Source organism: Hippopotamus amphibius, chromosome X, assembly GCF_030028045.1.
Source record: "Hippopotamus amphibius kiboko isolate mHipAmp2 chromosome X, mHipAmp2.hap2, whole genome shotgun sequence".
Lineage (NCBI taxonomy): Eukaryota > Metazoa > Chordata > Mammalia > Artiodactyla > Hippopotamidae > Hippopotamus > Hippopotamus amphibius.
Genome location: NC_080203.1, coordinates 121,775,140 through 121,793,043, shown reverse-complemented (window position 1 = coordinate 121,793,043; position 17,904 = coordinate 121,775,140). Strand labels below are relative to the sequence as shown.

The window sequence follows — 17,904 nt, the reverse complement described above, 5'->3', positions numbered from 1 at the left end:
AAAGCCCAAAGAGTGTCGACAGTATGCTACCCTTCATGTTACAAAGAAGGGTATATAAGAAAATATGCAGGTATCCACTTATTTGTGTAAAAGAAATTGTCAATTCTGCTATAGCACAACACAGCCATCCTTATAAATCTCCACAAATTATGCAGAACTGCACAGTAAAAACCAAAGGGTTTATAGAGAAAACAGAGCACAACACTCAAAAAGCTTCTGTCACACACACACACACACACACACACACGCAGATAGGAACCTAAGAAAGAAACAGTAGCACAATTTTGCACATGTGAAATGGTTAAGAAATACATAACACAATACATGTGTCACTTTCCCTAGAAAAGGCCCTGAAGTTTGCTTGTGGACTGGACGTCAGGAGACAAGGTGGACGCAGGGGTACCTGAAATCAGAAGGCAGACCATGATACCAGATGTGGACAGGCATGGCTTGGTTCACAGGGTGAACCAAAGGGGCTCAGAGATGTGTGAGGTGTGTGCATTTTGTGTGTCCTTACACAGCGCAGGTTGGCTGGGTGCAGTTTCTGCATTCACCTAGAGTTTCTCATGCATGAAATTGCGCATAAACAGACACGGAATTCACATTAAGCTCAACTTGTGCTCTAAGATATCAATCACGTTGGAACAAATTCACTTTTTCAAAACAAGAGTTACAGCAAAACTGCCTGTACAGGAGAGAGAAACCAGAAACTAATGAGATTGGTTTACCAACAGGACGTGGGTGGGAACAGGGTAGAAAGAATGGGGGATGAGAAGGAGGTAGCAGAGTCAAGGGAGGATGACACTTCTCTGAGTATATTTTTGGGGAGCTCTCTTAGAACCCAGGTAATGTTTCACATAACCCCCATAAATAAATAATTAACATCAGCCAGAATATAAGGAGAACCCAAAGTGGAAAACACGCAGTAACAAATAAACCTAACTATATTACAAATGAATGTCATAACCACACTGAAGGAGATGGATAAGAAAATAGCTAACCTAAGTAACTTCGGGCAGAAGCATTTTTATTTTGTTGTTTTGTTTTAACCACAAATATTTATTGATGGGTTGATTAATATAATTTTAAATAGAACAGTAAGACACAGCCGTGGATTAAAATAGCGTGCTATACCGCCAAAAGAGGGCAAATCCATAAAGTTAGGAAGTTTAAATATTCAAGTCAAAGAGCCTCTGAGGTGCTGAATAGATGATTATCAGACAATTCTTCCCTTTTACGCAACTCCTGTGTTACATCACTTGATCATAAAGCCAGAATGATACGCCATACAGAATTCCTTACTCGTTTATACTTGAGCCATCTCGCCTGGCCACTCCTGTGTCCCCCATTCCTTTCCATTCCCTTTGCAGTGGTGTTCTTTGGCCATTCCCTTCCTAAAGAATTGCTTCTTCCTAAGCAAAAAAGCAAGCAAGCATGTGATGAGTCAGAGAAAATCCACCACAGGCAGATATATGAATGAACAGACTTAGTTGTTAGGATGGCAGCAGCCTAATTCAGTGAGGTCTAAACTAAGCTGACTTTGGCAAAGAAGCTGCCCTTACTCCTGGCTCGCTGAAAGGTCTACAGTTATACCTCAGGTTGTGCCACCATTGCCAGACCCCGTGTTTCTAAGCGATTAGCAGTGAAGGTAGGAAGCCAATGTATCCAGGCAGCTAATGTGACAATACAGTCAATGCTTTGGACCTCTACTGGGCACTGACTATGGCTTCTGACATATCATTGGCCAAGTGCAAAAACCTTCAGGATACTAAGGATGATCTTGAAATCTCTTGGACAGAATGAGTTAGGCATCTCCATAACTCTAATCTTTCTACTTGAAAACGTGAAGTGAAAAACATCCCAGGGCACGCAATACTGAGGTGTAAGCCATGCTACAGAGGTGGGAACACAGGAGGCTTTTAGGGTGCCCAGCCTCCTTGTTCAAAGAGCCATGAAAAAGTGCCCAGGCAGATTGTCAGGGCAGCTCTTCTGGTGGTGACAGTGCCCCAAAGCTGAGCGGACCAGCAGCCATATGGCTATTTTGTGAAGAACCAACCCTGTACTAACAAGAGTAGCCACCCTACGTGTGCAGAATACACAGGCCAGAGGTTGAGTGACCTTGGCAAGTCGCCTAGAAGACTTGGCTCGACACCTTTGAAGAAGAACATCTCCATCCAGCAACCCTTTGATGACAGAGCATAGTGCAAGGGACCAACAGATGGTCTCATTCTTCTCAGAGAAGTGTTGGTTCCTAAAAAGCTCCTGGAAAGACAGCATCCCAAAGGCTCACTTACGAGCAAAGGTAAATAAAAACTGCCAGACCACAGAACCATCTTGTCAGGTTAGACATATATTTAAGAGGGTGCCTGGTAGAAGAGAGGGGATTTTGAGACATAACAAAGAGCACGCACAATGAAAGATCAAGTGAATGGCAGGTTGGGTGACAGAGAAAGAGGAAGCAAAGGACAATTGGGAAAGGCTGAAGGAGCACACGGAGGCCCAGCGGGAAGGAAAGCAGCATGGCTACAGTCTGCTGCTTCTTGGCTTGAGTCCCTCTCTCACTTTCTCAGACTGGATGGATGCGTGGCATTCAGCAGCATAACTGGCGGGTGGGGGGCGGAGGCAGGGATGATATTATAAATGGGAAACTGGTGAATGGATACTGAAGAGGAATGGACTGGGTGTGCCGTTCTGTAACGCCCTGTGTACACCAAAGGCAGGTTTGTGTTGACAGAGCACACGTAGAGCTGCCATGCAACAGCAACGGTATCTTGGGAGAAAGAGGATGGATGATAGGGTAGAGGTAGGGCTGGGAGACAGGAGGACTCTCACGTTCCACTTCTTATACTAGAGAGCAGGCAACAGTCTTGTCTCAGCCTTTTAGTCAAGAAATTGGATGCTGACTTTCTGCTCGATGTCCACCTTCTCCAAAGCCTTAACAAATTCTTCAAAAGATATGGTGCCATCCTCATCTAGCTAAGCCTCCTGGATGGTCCTGTCTGTGATGCTGCCCAGTTGCACATCTGAGGTATTCACTCCAACCATCATCGAAGCCCTTGGAATAGCTCATCGCAGGAGATCTTGTCCTCTTTATCCAAATCATATAGTCGAAAAGCAAAGTACAGTTTGTTGCTTTGGCTGTTGACTGGTTCTGGTCCATTCTTATCTTTGTACTTTGCACTATCTTCAACGGGTCAGAAGTGAGCCAAAGTTTTTATGAATCCATGGAAGTTTACCTGATCATCTCCCACTGGAAAGAAGGCACTGATAGGCTCCCCTAGTGGATTGATGACAAGTTCTGGAATCCGCTGGAAGTCTTCCCAGCTAAGGGCCCCGTTCTTGTCTTTGTCCAGGCTGGTGAACCGGCTGTAGAGGTAGGTGATTTGACTGTGGGAAAAGCCAGTCTCCGTCTTCATCTCCTCAAGCTCTTCCCTCCGCAGTAACGTGGAAGCCAAAGACACCATCCCCAAGCAGGAGCTCCTCGGGGAGCAGCCGCAACGGAAGCAACGGTGTAGACAAAAGACAAAAGGAATTGTACACAAATATTGTACTTTAGTTGGTAAATTTGTTCTTTACAAGAGAATGAGTTAGAAATCCTGAAACTACTTTTTTGTGTATACTTAGGATTGAACAAATAAATGTTATGGATAATGACAGTTTGTCACCGTTGGAGAAAGGAGTCACAAATAAGGAAAGAGGGACATCAAGAATGAATCCTGGGGACTTCCCTGGTGGTGCAGTGGTTAAGAATCTGCCTGCCAATGCAGGGGACACGGGTTCAAGCCCTGGTCCAGGAAGATCCCACATGCCTTGGAGCCAACTTAGCCCGTGTGCCACAACTACTGAGCATGCACTCTAGATCCCATGAGCTGCAACTGCTGAGCCCGTGTGCCACAACTACTGAAGCCCACACGCCTAGAGCCCGTGCTCCACATCAAGAGAAGCCACCACAATGAGAAGCCCATGCACCGCAATGAAAAGTAGCCCCTGCTCACCACAACTAGAGAAGGCCCTCACACAGCAATGAACACCCAACACAGCCAATAAATAAATTTTTTTAAAGTCACTTAAAAAAAAAGAATGAATCCTGTGGTGTTGGATTAGAATCTAACGTATCTGTATAAATTCATACATATGTTCTCTCTCACACACAGACACATACGTGTATATGCAGGTGGGTGTGCACAAAATAAATATGTGCACATGTGCATGTATAAGCACACAAACATATTTCCTAGCTCTGTCATCTTCTTACAGAAGAATTGTAACTAATAAATGTAGAAATACTGATGGAAATTTTTCTAAATCACTGTTAGCCAAATATGACAGCAAAAATTTTAACAGACAGTAGTCATCACTGGACGCTAAAATAATTGGGTGAAATTATGATGAGAAGCAGGATATTTGCATAGTTTCAAAGTTTCTCCCTACAAGATACTTGTTGATTACGAAGAGAAAATAGTAACTTTAGCTGCAAAAGCCTGGCAGACAAAATCTTAACCAAGTAATCAAAGTTGTCAGCAGTAAAAGGGTGTGCCTATACATGAGCCCCTTGATGTGATGCACTAAGATAACACTTCTGTGGGATTCTTGCCAAAAATGTGTAACCTCAATCTAATCATGAGACAACATCAGACAACTCCATCTTGAAAGACATTCTAGAAAATAATTGGCCGGTATTCTTCAAAAGTATCAAGGTCATGTAAGGCAAAGATTCAGGGACTATCACAAACTGAAGGAGACTGAGGAGATTTGACAACTAAATGCAATATGAGACCCTGGATTGGATCCTGGACCAGAGAAAGGACATGAGTGGGAAAACTGACAAAATCCAAATAAGGTTAATAGACTAGTTAATAGTATTCATCAATGTCAGTTTCCTGGTTTCAATAAATGTACTATGGTTAGGTAAGATGTTAACATTAGCAAAACCTAGATAAGGGAAACTCTACTATTTTTTTTTTTACAACTTCTCTGTTAAGTATAAAAAGTTAAAAATATATGTATATATACTCTTAGCCATGAATATTTCACAACTAGGACTTACACCCCAAAGCCTATGATACATATACGGCTTCAGGAAAAGGAAGGTTCAACCAGGAAATGCTTAGGTCAGAATTTCTTTACTTTAGCAAAATTTAGAAGACCACAGAAAATCTAACCTCAAGTGATTAGAAGTTGCCATGGTATATGACACTTTGGCCCTTAATGTACCATCATGGCATAGATTCCCATTCCAGGGTGTGGAGTCAGTTTGTCATAGCAGTTCACCCTGATATCCTACTGAATGGAATGTCCAGCTTATCTCTTCTCATCAGTCAGGGCCCTTGGTCCAGGCCCAGATCTGCAAATACTTGGGGTATTCACATGCTCTTCCCCTGCATAAGCCTAAGGCAGGCATTCCCAAGAGATTATACCACTCTTTCCCACATAGTCCCTACCACCCCTGCTGATCAGAGTCAGCACTTGAGCTGAACAATCTATTGCTGCGTTCGGCCTGCAGTCAGGTCTATGGGGACTCTTGAAGTCTAAGTCCCTGCTTAGATTCTGCTGTCTAGATAGACAGCCATGGAAATCACCCTTACTCAAATGTGGGAAGAGACTCCAGCAGTCTCACCAAGGGTCCTTCTCCAAGCCTCATCAGTGATCAAGGGTAGAATGTCAAATGGTCTCTGTGGTATTGGATAAAGATGCTTGACATGAGATGGAGCCTGATGGCAAAAGTTGATCAGGTTCTAGAGAAACACTGAGGCCTAAATCCTTAGCAGGATTGACAGTTAACTTATCCCAGTCGTGTTCACAGTAATATTCTTTGTCAGACTTGATAAAATGCAACAGGAAAGAATATCATGGATTCTTTGTCACTTCACAGCCTGATAGTAGTTGTCTAACTTATCACACTGTGGCATCCAGGGATATTAAAATAAAAATCTGTCAAATCATACTTTTCTTCTTACTAAGGGGGTGCATTTGAAGGACAGGGGACATTCCAACAGCCTTATACAGAAGTAAATGGAGGGACTTCCCTGGTGGCGCAGTGGTTAAGAATCCACCTGCCAATGGAGGGGACATGGGTTCGAACCCTGGTCCGGGAAGATCCCACATGCTGCAGAGCAACTAAGCCCGTGCACCACAATTACTGAGCCCATGTGCCACAACTACTGAAGCCTGTGCGCCCTAGAGCCTGTATGCCACAACTACTGAGCCTGCATGCTGCAACTACTGAAGCCTGCACACCTCTAGCCTGTGCTCCGCAACAAGAGAAGCCACCACACTGAGAAGCCCACACACCACAATGAAGAGTAGCCCCTGCTTGCCACAACTAGAGAAAGCCCTCGCACAGCAACAAAGACCCAACCCAGCCAAAAAAAAAAAAAGAAGAAGAAGTAAATGGAGGACATCACTCAAATATGGACCCAGACCCCTTTGGTCACAGTCCAGAGCTATAAACAATGACCATGTTTACTTTCCATTTTCTATCAAGAAGAAAAAATAGGCCTTATCAGAAGGTAGCTTCTGAGAAAAACTGAACTAGCTTACAGAAGAATTAGAAGGCTGAGAATGGAGTTCTGAGCCAGGAGAGATTAAAGACTAGAGCCAGCAGGAAGGGGTATTTCAATAGGATTTACCTGCCCTGGGATAAAGACCTTCTCACTGCCCCACCCTCTCTTCCGTCCCTAGATGTGTCTTCTCTTATCCAGTCTCTCCCCTCCTTCCCTTTCTTCATGGGTCCACATTAGAGATTTTCAATATTCTACTGGTTTATAAGAGTCAGGACTAAGAAATGCTACCAAGCCTTTCCTTTGCTATAAAAGAATTACACATACCACATTGTTCTAGACAAGTCTCATTTTGCTTTTACAAAATATCTTCATAGTTTTGCAGGCTCTCTCCGAAGTATTCTGTTGCTTTATGACCCTTTTCAAAATGGTACTGTCCATCCAAATTAAGTCTCTCTTGCTTCAGCTTAGGTATTTCCCTTTATCTCATCTAGTTTGCTCCTTTAAACCAGTTCAGAAAAATTCTAACTTTGGTAATGAGAACTTTTGACATGCAGATTCTTCCCTAATCCTAAACCTTCTATTTCTCCATTCTGCCTAAAGAAATAGTTTCAAATCTTAGCCCAACTACTCTCCAGCTGCTGCACAATCTAGTGCTAACTTACCTTTCCAGATGGACTTCTCACAAATCCTTTGTACAGACCCTAGACCTCAGCCAGACCAAACTCCATGTGCTTCTCTAGAAAATATCCTGCACTCTCAAAACAATATTGCCACTTGGAATGCCTTCTCCCCTACTGTAGCCTCTTATTTATTCCTTAATTTTGAAAAAAAAATTAAACAAGCACCTACTATTAATAAGTACTAGAAGGATACAAAAATGAGATATAACGTCTGCCATCCAAACTACATGACTACTAGAGGAAATCAGATGGTGTTGAATATCAGGTGTTAAGACCTAACTGGTGTGGGGTGTTAGAATGGGGTCAATGTTAGGATTAAACCTCATGGTAAAGGGAGCATTTGAGAAGACCTTGAAGGACGGGCTCGAATTTGGAAAAGGATTACAGGCCGAGGAAACCTTGAGAACAAGTACACAGAGGCAGGAGAAAATGGAGTGCATATACATGAATTCAGATACTTTGGTTTGGCTGCAGTGCTTGAAGGAACTTGAATGTCAGACTAAAAAGTCTGAATTTATTCCATAGGCAGAGCAAATTATTGAAGGGTTCTGAGCACAGAAATAACATGATCAGAAAGAGCAGTGCTTTATGAAGATATGAGGCTGTGTGTGTACAGGATTAATTTCCTCCATTTCTAGAGGTTCCTGCATGGTATAGTAGAGAGAGAAAAGCCTGACTTGAGTTTCAAATATGAGACTGCAGGAGTGGTGATACCTACCACAACTCTCCATTTCACTCGTCTGTCTGGCCTTTGCAGCTGGTAGATCTGGGAAGCTGGCTGTAAGTAGTTGGTGACTTTGTAGGTGCTATTCCAATATGGCCTTTTTCTTAGAGCAAATCCACACAGCACCTAGCATGTGGAATGATATAGCTATTGACCCCAGCAAAGACTTTTTCCCGCTCTACCCATTTTCAAGGGTCATCAGAAGCAGTTTGCTCCTGACACCGTGTCAGCTCTCCTGCCCTCTGCCATAAGCTGCAGAGGTCATCCTCATCTTCACACCCCACGGAACATTACACTTGTTCACCTTTTCCTCCTTCAACTGGGGAACTGGAAGTAGCAATGTCAGATGCCTCAGACACAAGCAAGCCAGGGGCAAAAGCTTGGTACTCTATCAGACAAGGTCCAGTCAGGAAAACAGAAACCACACCAGTTATTTTAAAAGAGAGAATTCAATACGGGGAAGGTATTATAAGACTGACGTGGCCAATGGGAAACTGAGGTGACACAGAGATGGTGACTGCAGAAAGCAGCTGACACTCCGAGGGTAGAACGCTGGCGCGGAAATGTTTGCAGAATCCCGGCAAGAATAGTGCAGAGTATGGAAGAAGAGATTTGGAGCTGACAGACAATAGCTTACTAGCCAACACAATAGCTAAGGAAAGAATTAGCCAGTGAGTCTGGTTTATATTAAATATTGTGAGAAATAAAGAACATTCCCTATTGCAGACTTTAGTTTTGGAATTCTTTCTTTCTTTTTAAAACATTAGCCTGGCTGTGGGACAGCCATAAAATTACTTATTACACATCACTACACAACACTCTCAGGTTGACATTCTCTTGCATGCCTGAGACATTTCATTGTTCAAAGTATAAGCAGACAATGGACTGCTACTCACAATAAAAAGGAACGAATTACTGATACACACAACAAATTGGATGGATCTCAAAGGCATTATGCTGAGTGAAAGAAGCCAGTCTCAAAAGGTATGTTTCCATTTATATGACACTTTCAAAATGACAAAACCACAGTGATGGAGGACAGACGAGTGGTTGCCAGGGGTAGGAGTAGGGGAAGATTGTGACCAGACAGGGATAACACGAGGGACTTTGCTGGGATAATGGAAATGTTCTGAATCCTGACTGCGATAGGGTTATAGGAGTCTATGCATGTGATAACATGCATAGAGCTGTACTCAAAAAAGACTCAATTAAACAAAGGAAAAAACCAGGGGAAAGGTAACAAAGGAACATGCATGGCTAGTGTGCGAGAAGATTATTCCTTTTTTTTTTTATTCTTAAAAAGTCTGTGGTAAAGTCAAGTGTGACCCCGCCGAGCTTTTGCCTCATCTGGCCTGAGTTACAAGGGGAAAGTGTCCCTTGGCGTGAGACCGGATGTGCAACAGCTCTTCAGTTAATGCACGCCTCGGAGCCCCCAGCTGAGGGCAAGGCAAAGAGGGTGAGGGAGGAACCTCCCAATGCCTCTGGGCTGCTCTGGGACTCATGCTGCCAGCTCCTGTGATCAGGGGGAGGGTATTTGTGCTGTTTGCAGCAGTTCAAAGCCTCCTTCTTCCCTGCACTTCAAAGCCCAGCCTGCTTTTCCCCCACTCAGATCTTTTATTTGGTGCTAGCGACCTTTGAGGATTGATGCCGAGTGGCCCTTGGCAGTGACACCACTAACTGGCAAAGCTGGCCACAGGGGATGAATAAGATACTCACTGGCAGCAACGTCACAGTGATTGTGGCCCAGTGAGCCTTGTTTTGTGTTCTTGACAGTCCAGAGCAGCTCCCGTGAATAAACAACTGAGCAGCCGCGGGAAGTGTGCTCCCTCCTGGACTCCCTGGAGCCCTGTTGTCCACTCATGTGGAAACTACTTTCCACACATGCTTCAAAATACAATTTTGTTGTGCTCTGTATCTTTAAATTGCTTCATGAATAAGATGCCATTAAACAAAGGGTTGCTGAACTTTGAAATACATAAAATCATTTTGCATTCCATTACCCTAAGAATTTTTGCTTGGTTCCAGCTGAGATCAAAAGGAGGGAGATTCGCTGCAGTTTCACACTATCTTTCAGAAAGCCTCTCTTAGGGAAAACTGCACCACTGCTGTTGCCACTGCCATTCAAGCTCTGCTCACTACAGGTGGATCTCATACACAACATGTCTAGCAATCTATCAACAGACTGGGATTCAAAAGTGAATGAGCACAGTACTCTTTTGTGTCTGGCTTCTTTCGCTCCACATGCTTTTTCTGAGGTCAATGCATGTATATCAGTAGCATGTTCTTGTTTATTACTGTGTAGTATTCCATGGTATGAATACAGTAGTCCACAACTTGTTTATCCATTCTGCTGTTGGTGGATATTTCTAATTAGGGTTTTTTGGGGGGGCGGGGGGGACTTTTATGGAAAAACTTGCCAAAAATACTTTTGTGAAAGCCTTTTTGTGGGCATACTCATATTTCTTACTTCCATATACCTAGGAGGGAATTAGAAGGGAGACATATATTCTGTTGATACAAATGATAAATGCTGGAGAGAAAGTGGAGAAAAGGGAACCCTCCTACACTGTTGGTGGGAATGTAAATTGGAGGTTCCTTAAAAAACTAAAAACAGAACTACCATATGATGCAGCAATCCCACTCCAGGGTGTATATCTGAAGAAAACTCTAATTCAAAGAGATACATGCACCCCAATATTTATAGCAGCACTATTCACAATAGCCAAGACATGGAAACAATCTAAATTTCCATCGACAGATGAATGCATAAAGAAGATGTGGTGTATATATATATGTGTATGTGTGTGACATACACACACAATGGAATATTAGCCATAAAAAAGAATGAAGTGTTGTCATTTGCAGCAACATGGATGGACCTAGAGAATATTATACTAAGTGAAATAAGTCAGAAAGAGAAAGACAAATACTATATGATATCACTTATATGTGGTATCTAAAAAATAACACGAACTTATTTACAAAACTGAAACAGATTCACAGACAACAAACTTATGATTACCAAAGGGGAAATGCAGGGAGGGAAAAATTAGGAGTATGGGATTATAAATACACACCACTATATATAAAACAGATAAAAAAAATGAGGATTTACTCTACAGCACAGAGAACCATATTCAATAGCTTATAATAACCTATGATATGAAAGAACATGAAAAAGAATACATATATGTATAACTGAATCACTGCTGTACACCTGAAAGTAACACAATATTGTAAATCAACTATACTTCAATTTTTAAAAAGTAAAAAAATTAATTTAAAAAATTAATTTTAAAAAGGTAGACATATGTTTAAGTTCATTGGACACTGCCAGTCTCTGAAGTGGCTATACCACTTTCAATTCCCCCCAGCAATTTATGAGAGTTCTAGTTGCTTTACATCTTTGCCATCGCTTGGTATTATTAATCTTGTTAATTTTAGCCCCTCTAGTATATGTCACTGTGGTTTTCATTTGAATTTTCCTGGTGAGAGATGATGTTGAGTGCTTTGCATATGCATTTCAGCCTTTTGCAAAGTGCTTCTCAGGGTAATTGAGGAAATAGTGGTGCCACTACCTGTCAGGGAAGAGAAATAAAGGTATGACTTGGAAAAGCAGACATAACAATGATAAGGCTATTTTTCCCAGTCCTGAATGTTTGTGCATTTTAGTGCTTTAAAGAGTTATTAGTGTATAAAGTGGTTAAAAGAAGAACTCAGTAGGTATCTATTCCCAGATATCTTCCTCCTAGCCTACAACCACTGTCCAGAATTCTGCTTGAGAGGTTTATTCCTTTGGGTTTATGACCAGGCGTTCTCAGCACGTTGATGTACGCTCATCTGCGGGCTTCTTTCCAGCCTCACAACTGCCTGGGAGTGTGGTGTGAAGGATTTGGGCACATGGGGCGCTACATTCAGGCCCTCTGGGGAAGTGTGAAGGCCTTGCTTTGCCTGGGAGAGAGTGGTGACAAAGGAGGAAGCAGGAAAGGGACAGGGAAAACCTAGGATGGGCCCTAAACTTTGACTTACCTCATCATTTTGTCTTCCCCACGGCTGTACATTTTGGTAAAGGTTGGAGTTGAGAAGAGAGGAAAGGGAGAAGCACAGCATGAGTTTAACATGATGTTATTAAACATGTTTGTAAGATAGGAGCCCAGTGTCAGCCAGTAGGAGACTTTGGGACAGTCTCAAGGGAATAACAGTGCTATGTAATTGTAGCAGCAAGAGTGCTATGTGAAGAAGGTGTTGCCAGACTCCTTTAAGCCTTCCAGAAAGATCAAAGCACTTCATATTTATGTACAACACATACACACACTCCAGTGAAGAAAAATCTGAGGTAGACGAGTTCCCCTCCATCTCATAAACAGGCCATAATATGTGCAGAAATGCAGGGACTCGGTCTATGAACAACAAGCCTTAGGGTAGAATGAGAATAAGATCTCAGATCGCTTTACTAGGAGCCCAAGGTGGCTTGCAATGAACATCTTTGCTCTAAGGTTTTATTCCTGTATTCAGATATGCCACAGCATCCATTCTCTAGTAAACATTTCTCATGTTTAAGACAGCATGATAGTAATAAATCAGCTCTGAAAGTCGACTGCTATAAGTGCCATGTGGTATCGGTTAGATCACAAACCAAAGCCAATTTTTCAAAACATTTCCTGCTGGAATTCCCACAACATTTTAACAAATGTCTTTTGGAAAGTTTTGAAGCAAAACAAGCCCCCATCAGCATATAAAATAAAACCGAAAAGAAAGTAAACTCTGGACGGATTATTTTTTTTCTTTTGGCAGTAAGAGAAAGATTGGAGAAAGTCTTGAGATCTTTGGAGAAATACATGTTCATAGCCACGAAAATGGAGAAATGAACTTTTCTCTCTGTCACACACACACCACAAGAGAAATTGGGGTTTGGAAAATATTCCTTCATTATTCACCAAAGACATTTCTTTGACAGCTTTTGAGTATAATGTCTGTTATTTCTTGTTCTGAACACTGGTTGTAACTCCAGCTTTTGTTGAAGCAGTTCCATAGGAAGTTAGGGAAAGGGTTTGAGGCTGTAACTGATGGGGCCAGCAGGGACAGAAATGCAGTGAAAGCATCAAAGAAGCATCTTTTGTCAGGGACAAGATGACTGGTGGTGGCTGATTCTAAAATGGTGCAACATGGAGTCTGAGACCTCTCAAAATCAGTGGGAGGGTCATAGCAGGAGCCTGGATAAGGAAGGAGAAATTTATTTTTGCACTTTTCTTCAATGTTTTGTTGTGAAAAATTTCATGAAAAGTACAGAAAAGTTAAAAGAATCATACAGTGAGCATGCATATAAGCATGAAGGAGATATTAGTTTTCATCTGACAATTTGTTTATACTGGGGCTGATTTTGACCTTCATCAAAGAAATGCTCTTGAATGAATGAATGAGTGGTCTAACAATCTTGCCACACATTTATTCTGGGGGAGCCAAGGTTGTTCACTGCTACTCGTGCATAGAGTAATAGTTCCAAAAGCAGGATTCCCTATGGGTCCGCTTCTATCATCTGTTGTTTTGGATGCTTCTTGCTCATGGGATTTGTCTCCTCCTTGCCTTTTCATCCTTGACTTTGTGCTGGATGTTACACTGAAAAATTACATGTAGAAATAATTTGACATTGTCTCTTTAGAGAGGATTTTTGTTTGCTTATGCCAGGCACACGGGGGTGCTAGCAGTACAACAAATATTTACTGAGCATTACTGAGGCAATAGGAATACAGTTATGAACAAGAAGTGGTTCCTGCCCTTACAAGCCTTAGTCTGAATAAGCAATAGGATTAAATAGAGCCTTTAAAGAATAATTGAGTTCACACAAGTTTGATCAGCATGCAGCTTTTCCTAACCTTCTCCATCTACGCCAAGGAATAGCATGCTGGGCCTGCAGAAATTTCCCGAGGTAGCAATTCTCTTGCAGTTCTATTTCTGAGAAAATTTAGGAAGAAACTCTGTGAACTGACTATTGTATTCACCATATAAAAATCTAATCAGAAACAATCCGAATGATTTTATTTCCTTTGACCAAATACACAGGAAAAGAAGATGCTTTAAAACACTACGCTAAGGCAGTTACTAATTCATGGCAAGAATAAAGCCGTAGCCCATGTGAATATTATAAACTTAAATACTCTACATAGACCATCTGCAGGCACTTGAGTGCTTGTGTCTAGGTAGTGGAACCAAAGAACACAATCCTTCCACACACAAGCTCAAGAGTACCTAGTTTCAGCCCTCAAAGGCTGGAGGTTGGAGCTTTTATCAAAAGAGTGGATTGTACACCTGAAAACTAACTCAATATTGTAAGTACTTCAATTTAAGAAATTAAATTAAATTTTAAAAAAGAGTGGAGAGGCTGATTAGCTGAGAAGGAATCTTCTGTGGAATGTAACCCACGGACACCTTACTTTAATGATGGTGACCAAAACTGAACAGTCTGAGCTCTTTCTCTGGACTTGCCATCCTGAGTCATTTCCAGGTGTTACCTCACGTTTGTTTAATGGGATGGGGTTTTCTCAGACAGATGAGGCATAAAAACCACTCCTCGTCCCTCGCTCCCAGAAAAAATACTCACCAGGAAAGCTGACTACCAAAATTACTATATTAATATTAACATCATTAATATATTTTCTGCCTTGCAGTTTCCTGCTGTGAAATTTTTTGAAATCCTTTCGTGAGACACCTCTGGTTTCTTGGAAGCAGGTTTGATTTCCACATAGGCTTTGCATTCAGGTTCCCATTTTCCTGCTTCCACGAGTTCTCTATTTTGCACACTCCAGTGTCTTACTTGAGACCTGCACATCACTACCTGTGACTGATTCTTATGACAGAGCCAAGTTAGTCTCTGGCCACATATACCACATCTGTCAAAATGATCGCTTTCAGTGAGGGAGCCACAGACCCTAGGAAGTTATTTTCTTAAATAAGATCTAGATCAGAGTTAACTGGGCCTGAGGAGATGGCATTTGCTTTACTTAAAAGTTAATGCGCAACGCTGTCAGTTAAAATTTAGAAACTTAGAACAGAATTAGACCTTGAGTGTTCCTCCCCTCCGACACACATCTGCCATAGGCTTAAGAAGAACTAGAACTGCATACACCAATGCTAAGCCTCTGAGGGAACTGAGCATTGTTTTGTGGTTTCCTCTATTTGTTTTCACCTATTTGCACTAAGATGGTAAGTACCCTTGGAGTCTGTGGTGTCTGCTTCCTCCTGAGAGCTTGAGCATGACCCTTACTTTATTTGGATTTCCCATCACTGTTAAGACCCACAGAGGTGTTATCATTCAAGTGCACAAATAATTTGTTGAGCTCTTACAGTGAGGAGGCATTTTGCTGGCATCATGGAAGACTGAAAGGAAAATTAAATATGGCCCCGACTTCTAGGAATTCATAATCTAATAGATGAAAAGATACATCCAGGGATAATTCATGTTACATTAAAGCAATGCTATATGGAAAATACTGTACTAGAGGGCTAACTGACTCCAAAGCTGACATGGTTTAGAGTTTAGAAGAGTTTCACTGTCCTTCTCAGTAGATCCTGAAAAGGGGATTCTGGTTACTAGATTAGTCTCCTCACAGGATTGGCTACATGATTTGTGGGCCCCAGTGCAAAATGAAAATGCAGAGCCCATTACCCAAAAACTAAGAATTTCAAGACAGTGACAGCATTAAACCAAGCATGGAGCCCTTCTGAGTGTGGAGCCCTACGTGACTGCACAGGTTACATGCCCATAAAACTGGCCCTGTCTTCAAATATAGTCTATGAATATGAGGAAGAGGCAAATTTTGAGCAGTCCAGAGGAGGAAATTATACACAAGAAATTTTCTTCCAAATAGTTCACAAGAAAATAAATTCACTCTAAGAAAATGATTCAGTCTTTCCCAAATTAGCAAATGGGATTGGGATCTAAAAGATATAAAGTTACAACTTACAAAGACAATTTCACAGGTATTTCACAGCTCAAGGTAAGGATAATAATAATAGTAGCAGTAGTTGACACTAACACATAGTGCTTATTAAGTGCCAGGATTCTTCTAAGGCTATTATGTATATTTACTCATTTAATCCTCAAAATGGCCCTGGAAGGTAGATACTATTCTTTTCCTATCTTAAGGACAAGAAAACTGGCCTTAGAGCCCTTGGTCACACAGCATATAAGTGGTAGAAGCAGGATTCGAACTCAGTCTAGCTCCAGAATCTGTGCTTTTAAGCACTATTTATGCTACTTCTCATAAAACAAAGACGCATTCAGATGGAAGGAAGGGAGTTATCCCAGTATATTCATTAATATCATAGATTTGGCTTAACCAGATACTGTGTGTTGTGTGCATGTTTTTAATTTTTTCTTTTTTTTTGCATTTCATGTTCATAGTTTAACAGCACCCGTTCGCCCTCCCCCACTGAATGTTGCCACATGACCCCATGGAGTAGAAAGGTACTGGTTCTGAGAACATTCCGTCACAGCCTATCCCATTCTTTCTATACACTTTCACTTTCTTCTCTCTTTCTTTATGGCAAACTCTGTTGTTTCTAACTAACTAACAGGTATTCTTTTAAATCGATTTAAAGAGTGGTATTTTCCTAACTTGAATTAAATAAAATATAAAGTAGACAGTAATGTCATTGGCTTTTACATCCCCCGCCCCTCAAGCTGCAATTAAAGCCCTGTTCAAGGCATCACCTAACACCATTCCTGGACTTTGTAGTTCGGAGAAAAGAAATTTCGACTTGTCCTATATTTATCTGAACTGTAAAGGTTCAGCTTCTCAAAAGAGAACAGGACAAAAGGATTCTCTGTCAGCCAATTGTCCCTGTCACCATTAAATAAAAAGTGCTTTTGGCTGCCGGCCAGAGCCTGTAGTCAGGTCACTATTCTTTCTTTGTTTCCCAGTCCATTGTTATTCAAGGAAGGAATCGCCTACAGAATGGCCTCTGGTGTGTAGGGGGGGTGGTTCTCTCCAGCTCCTGCTCTCTCCCCCTGTCTCTCTCTGCACGCACCAAACTTTTTTTTTTTCCTTTTTGGAAGTTACCTAGGAAACAAAGTCTTTTGTGCTCCAACTTTATTTGAGCTACTGGCTTTGCTGGGAATCTGCACAAAAGCTGAAAAGAGAAAGAAGGTTGCAATGTTTTACTAAAAACGTTCATGGCGAACACATTTTTCTCAAGGGGGGTAATCATATCCTGTTGGGTGTGTCGGGGGGCTTTGCAGATACCTCTGACAAGGTAAGCAAATGCTGGGGGTTCGTTTAAAACAAGTGGCTCTGGAATCTTCTCTTTAAGGGGACTCGAGAACAGTTCATTTGACAATATGTGAAATCCTGAGTCAACAGGGCATGATGCTTCCAAATGTGAGGATGAGAATTTTTTTTAATGATCCTGATTTTAGGACAGAATATTATTAAAACCTAATTGGAATAAAAGGAAAAAAATGCTTATTTTATACAAACAGCCACCTTCCTACAAATTGTGGAAAGAAATAAAACTAGGTTCAGTAGTGAAAATTAAGTCTTTTAATAATCTGGTTTAGAAACCCAACCCTGAAATCAAACTTGGGATGAAGCCTTTTTAATAATCTGGGCTAGGAGCCCAACCCTGAAATAGACAGTATTAATATTGATCAAAGGTTTGGATGGAGGATTTTCAAACATCACATGGAAGTCAAGGTCTTTAAATACACAACTGGAAGAAAAGCTTCGCAGTGTGAAGCTGAAAGAAAATAAACTAGACTGTTCTACTCTTCCAAATTTGAAAAAGAAACCCCCTTGAATCTTTCCCCCCAGTAACAGCAATTTGCATTTTCCACTATTGTTGGTGGGAAGAGATTCTTCACTTTTGCTTTTCCATGTGCATAGTGTTGACAAAACTGTGTTTTTAAAATGTCATTCACAAATGCCATCATCCTGCAGTAAAATTAACTCCTTTGTATTTGAATCTGGCCTCTCGGATTAGGTTGGCTTGTCCCCTGGTG

General features: G+C 41.5%; 1 protein-coding gene and 1 pseudogene across 4 annotated transcripts in view; one reads left to right on the top strand and one right to left on the bottom strand.

The window, feature by feature from the left end:
• Window positions 1-17,904, top strand: part of NHS (NHS actin remodeling regulator) — a 350,209-nt gene that overhangs the window by 316,906 nt on the left and 15,399 nt on the right. For 3 of the 4 annotated variants that reach the window (XM_057717997.1, XM_057717996.1, XM_057717999.1), the window contains one exon: window positions 16,309-16,371. The exons of the other annotated variant lie outside the window; for it this stretch is intronic. In XM_057717997.1, coding sequence (XP_057573980.1) covers window positions 16,309-16,371 — 63 coding nt within the window. The remainder of the gene's footprint in view (window positions 1-16,308; window positions 16,372-17,904) is intronic. 4 annotated transcript variants of the gene reach the window in all.
• On the bottom strand, window positions 2,881-3,464 carry LOC130842200 (calcineurin B homologous protein 1-like; annotated as a pseudogene).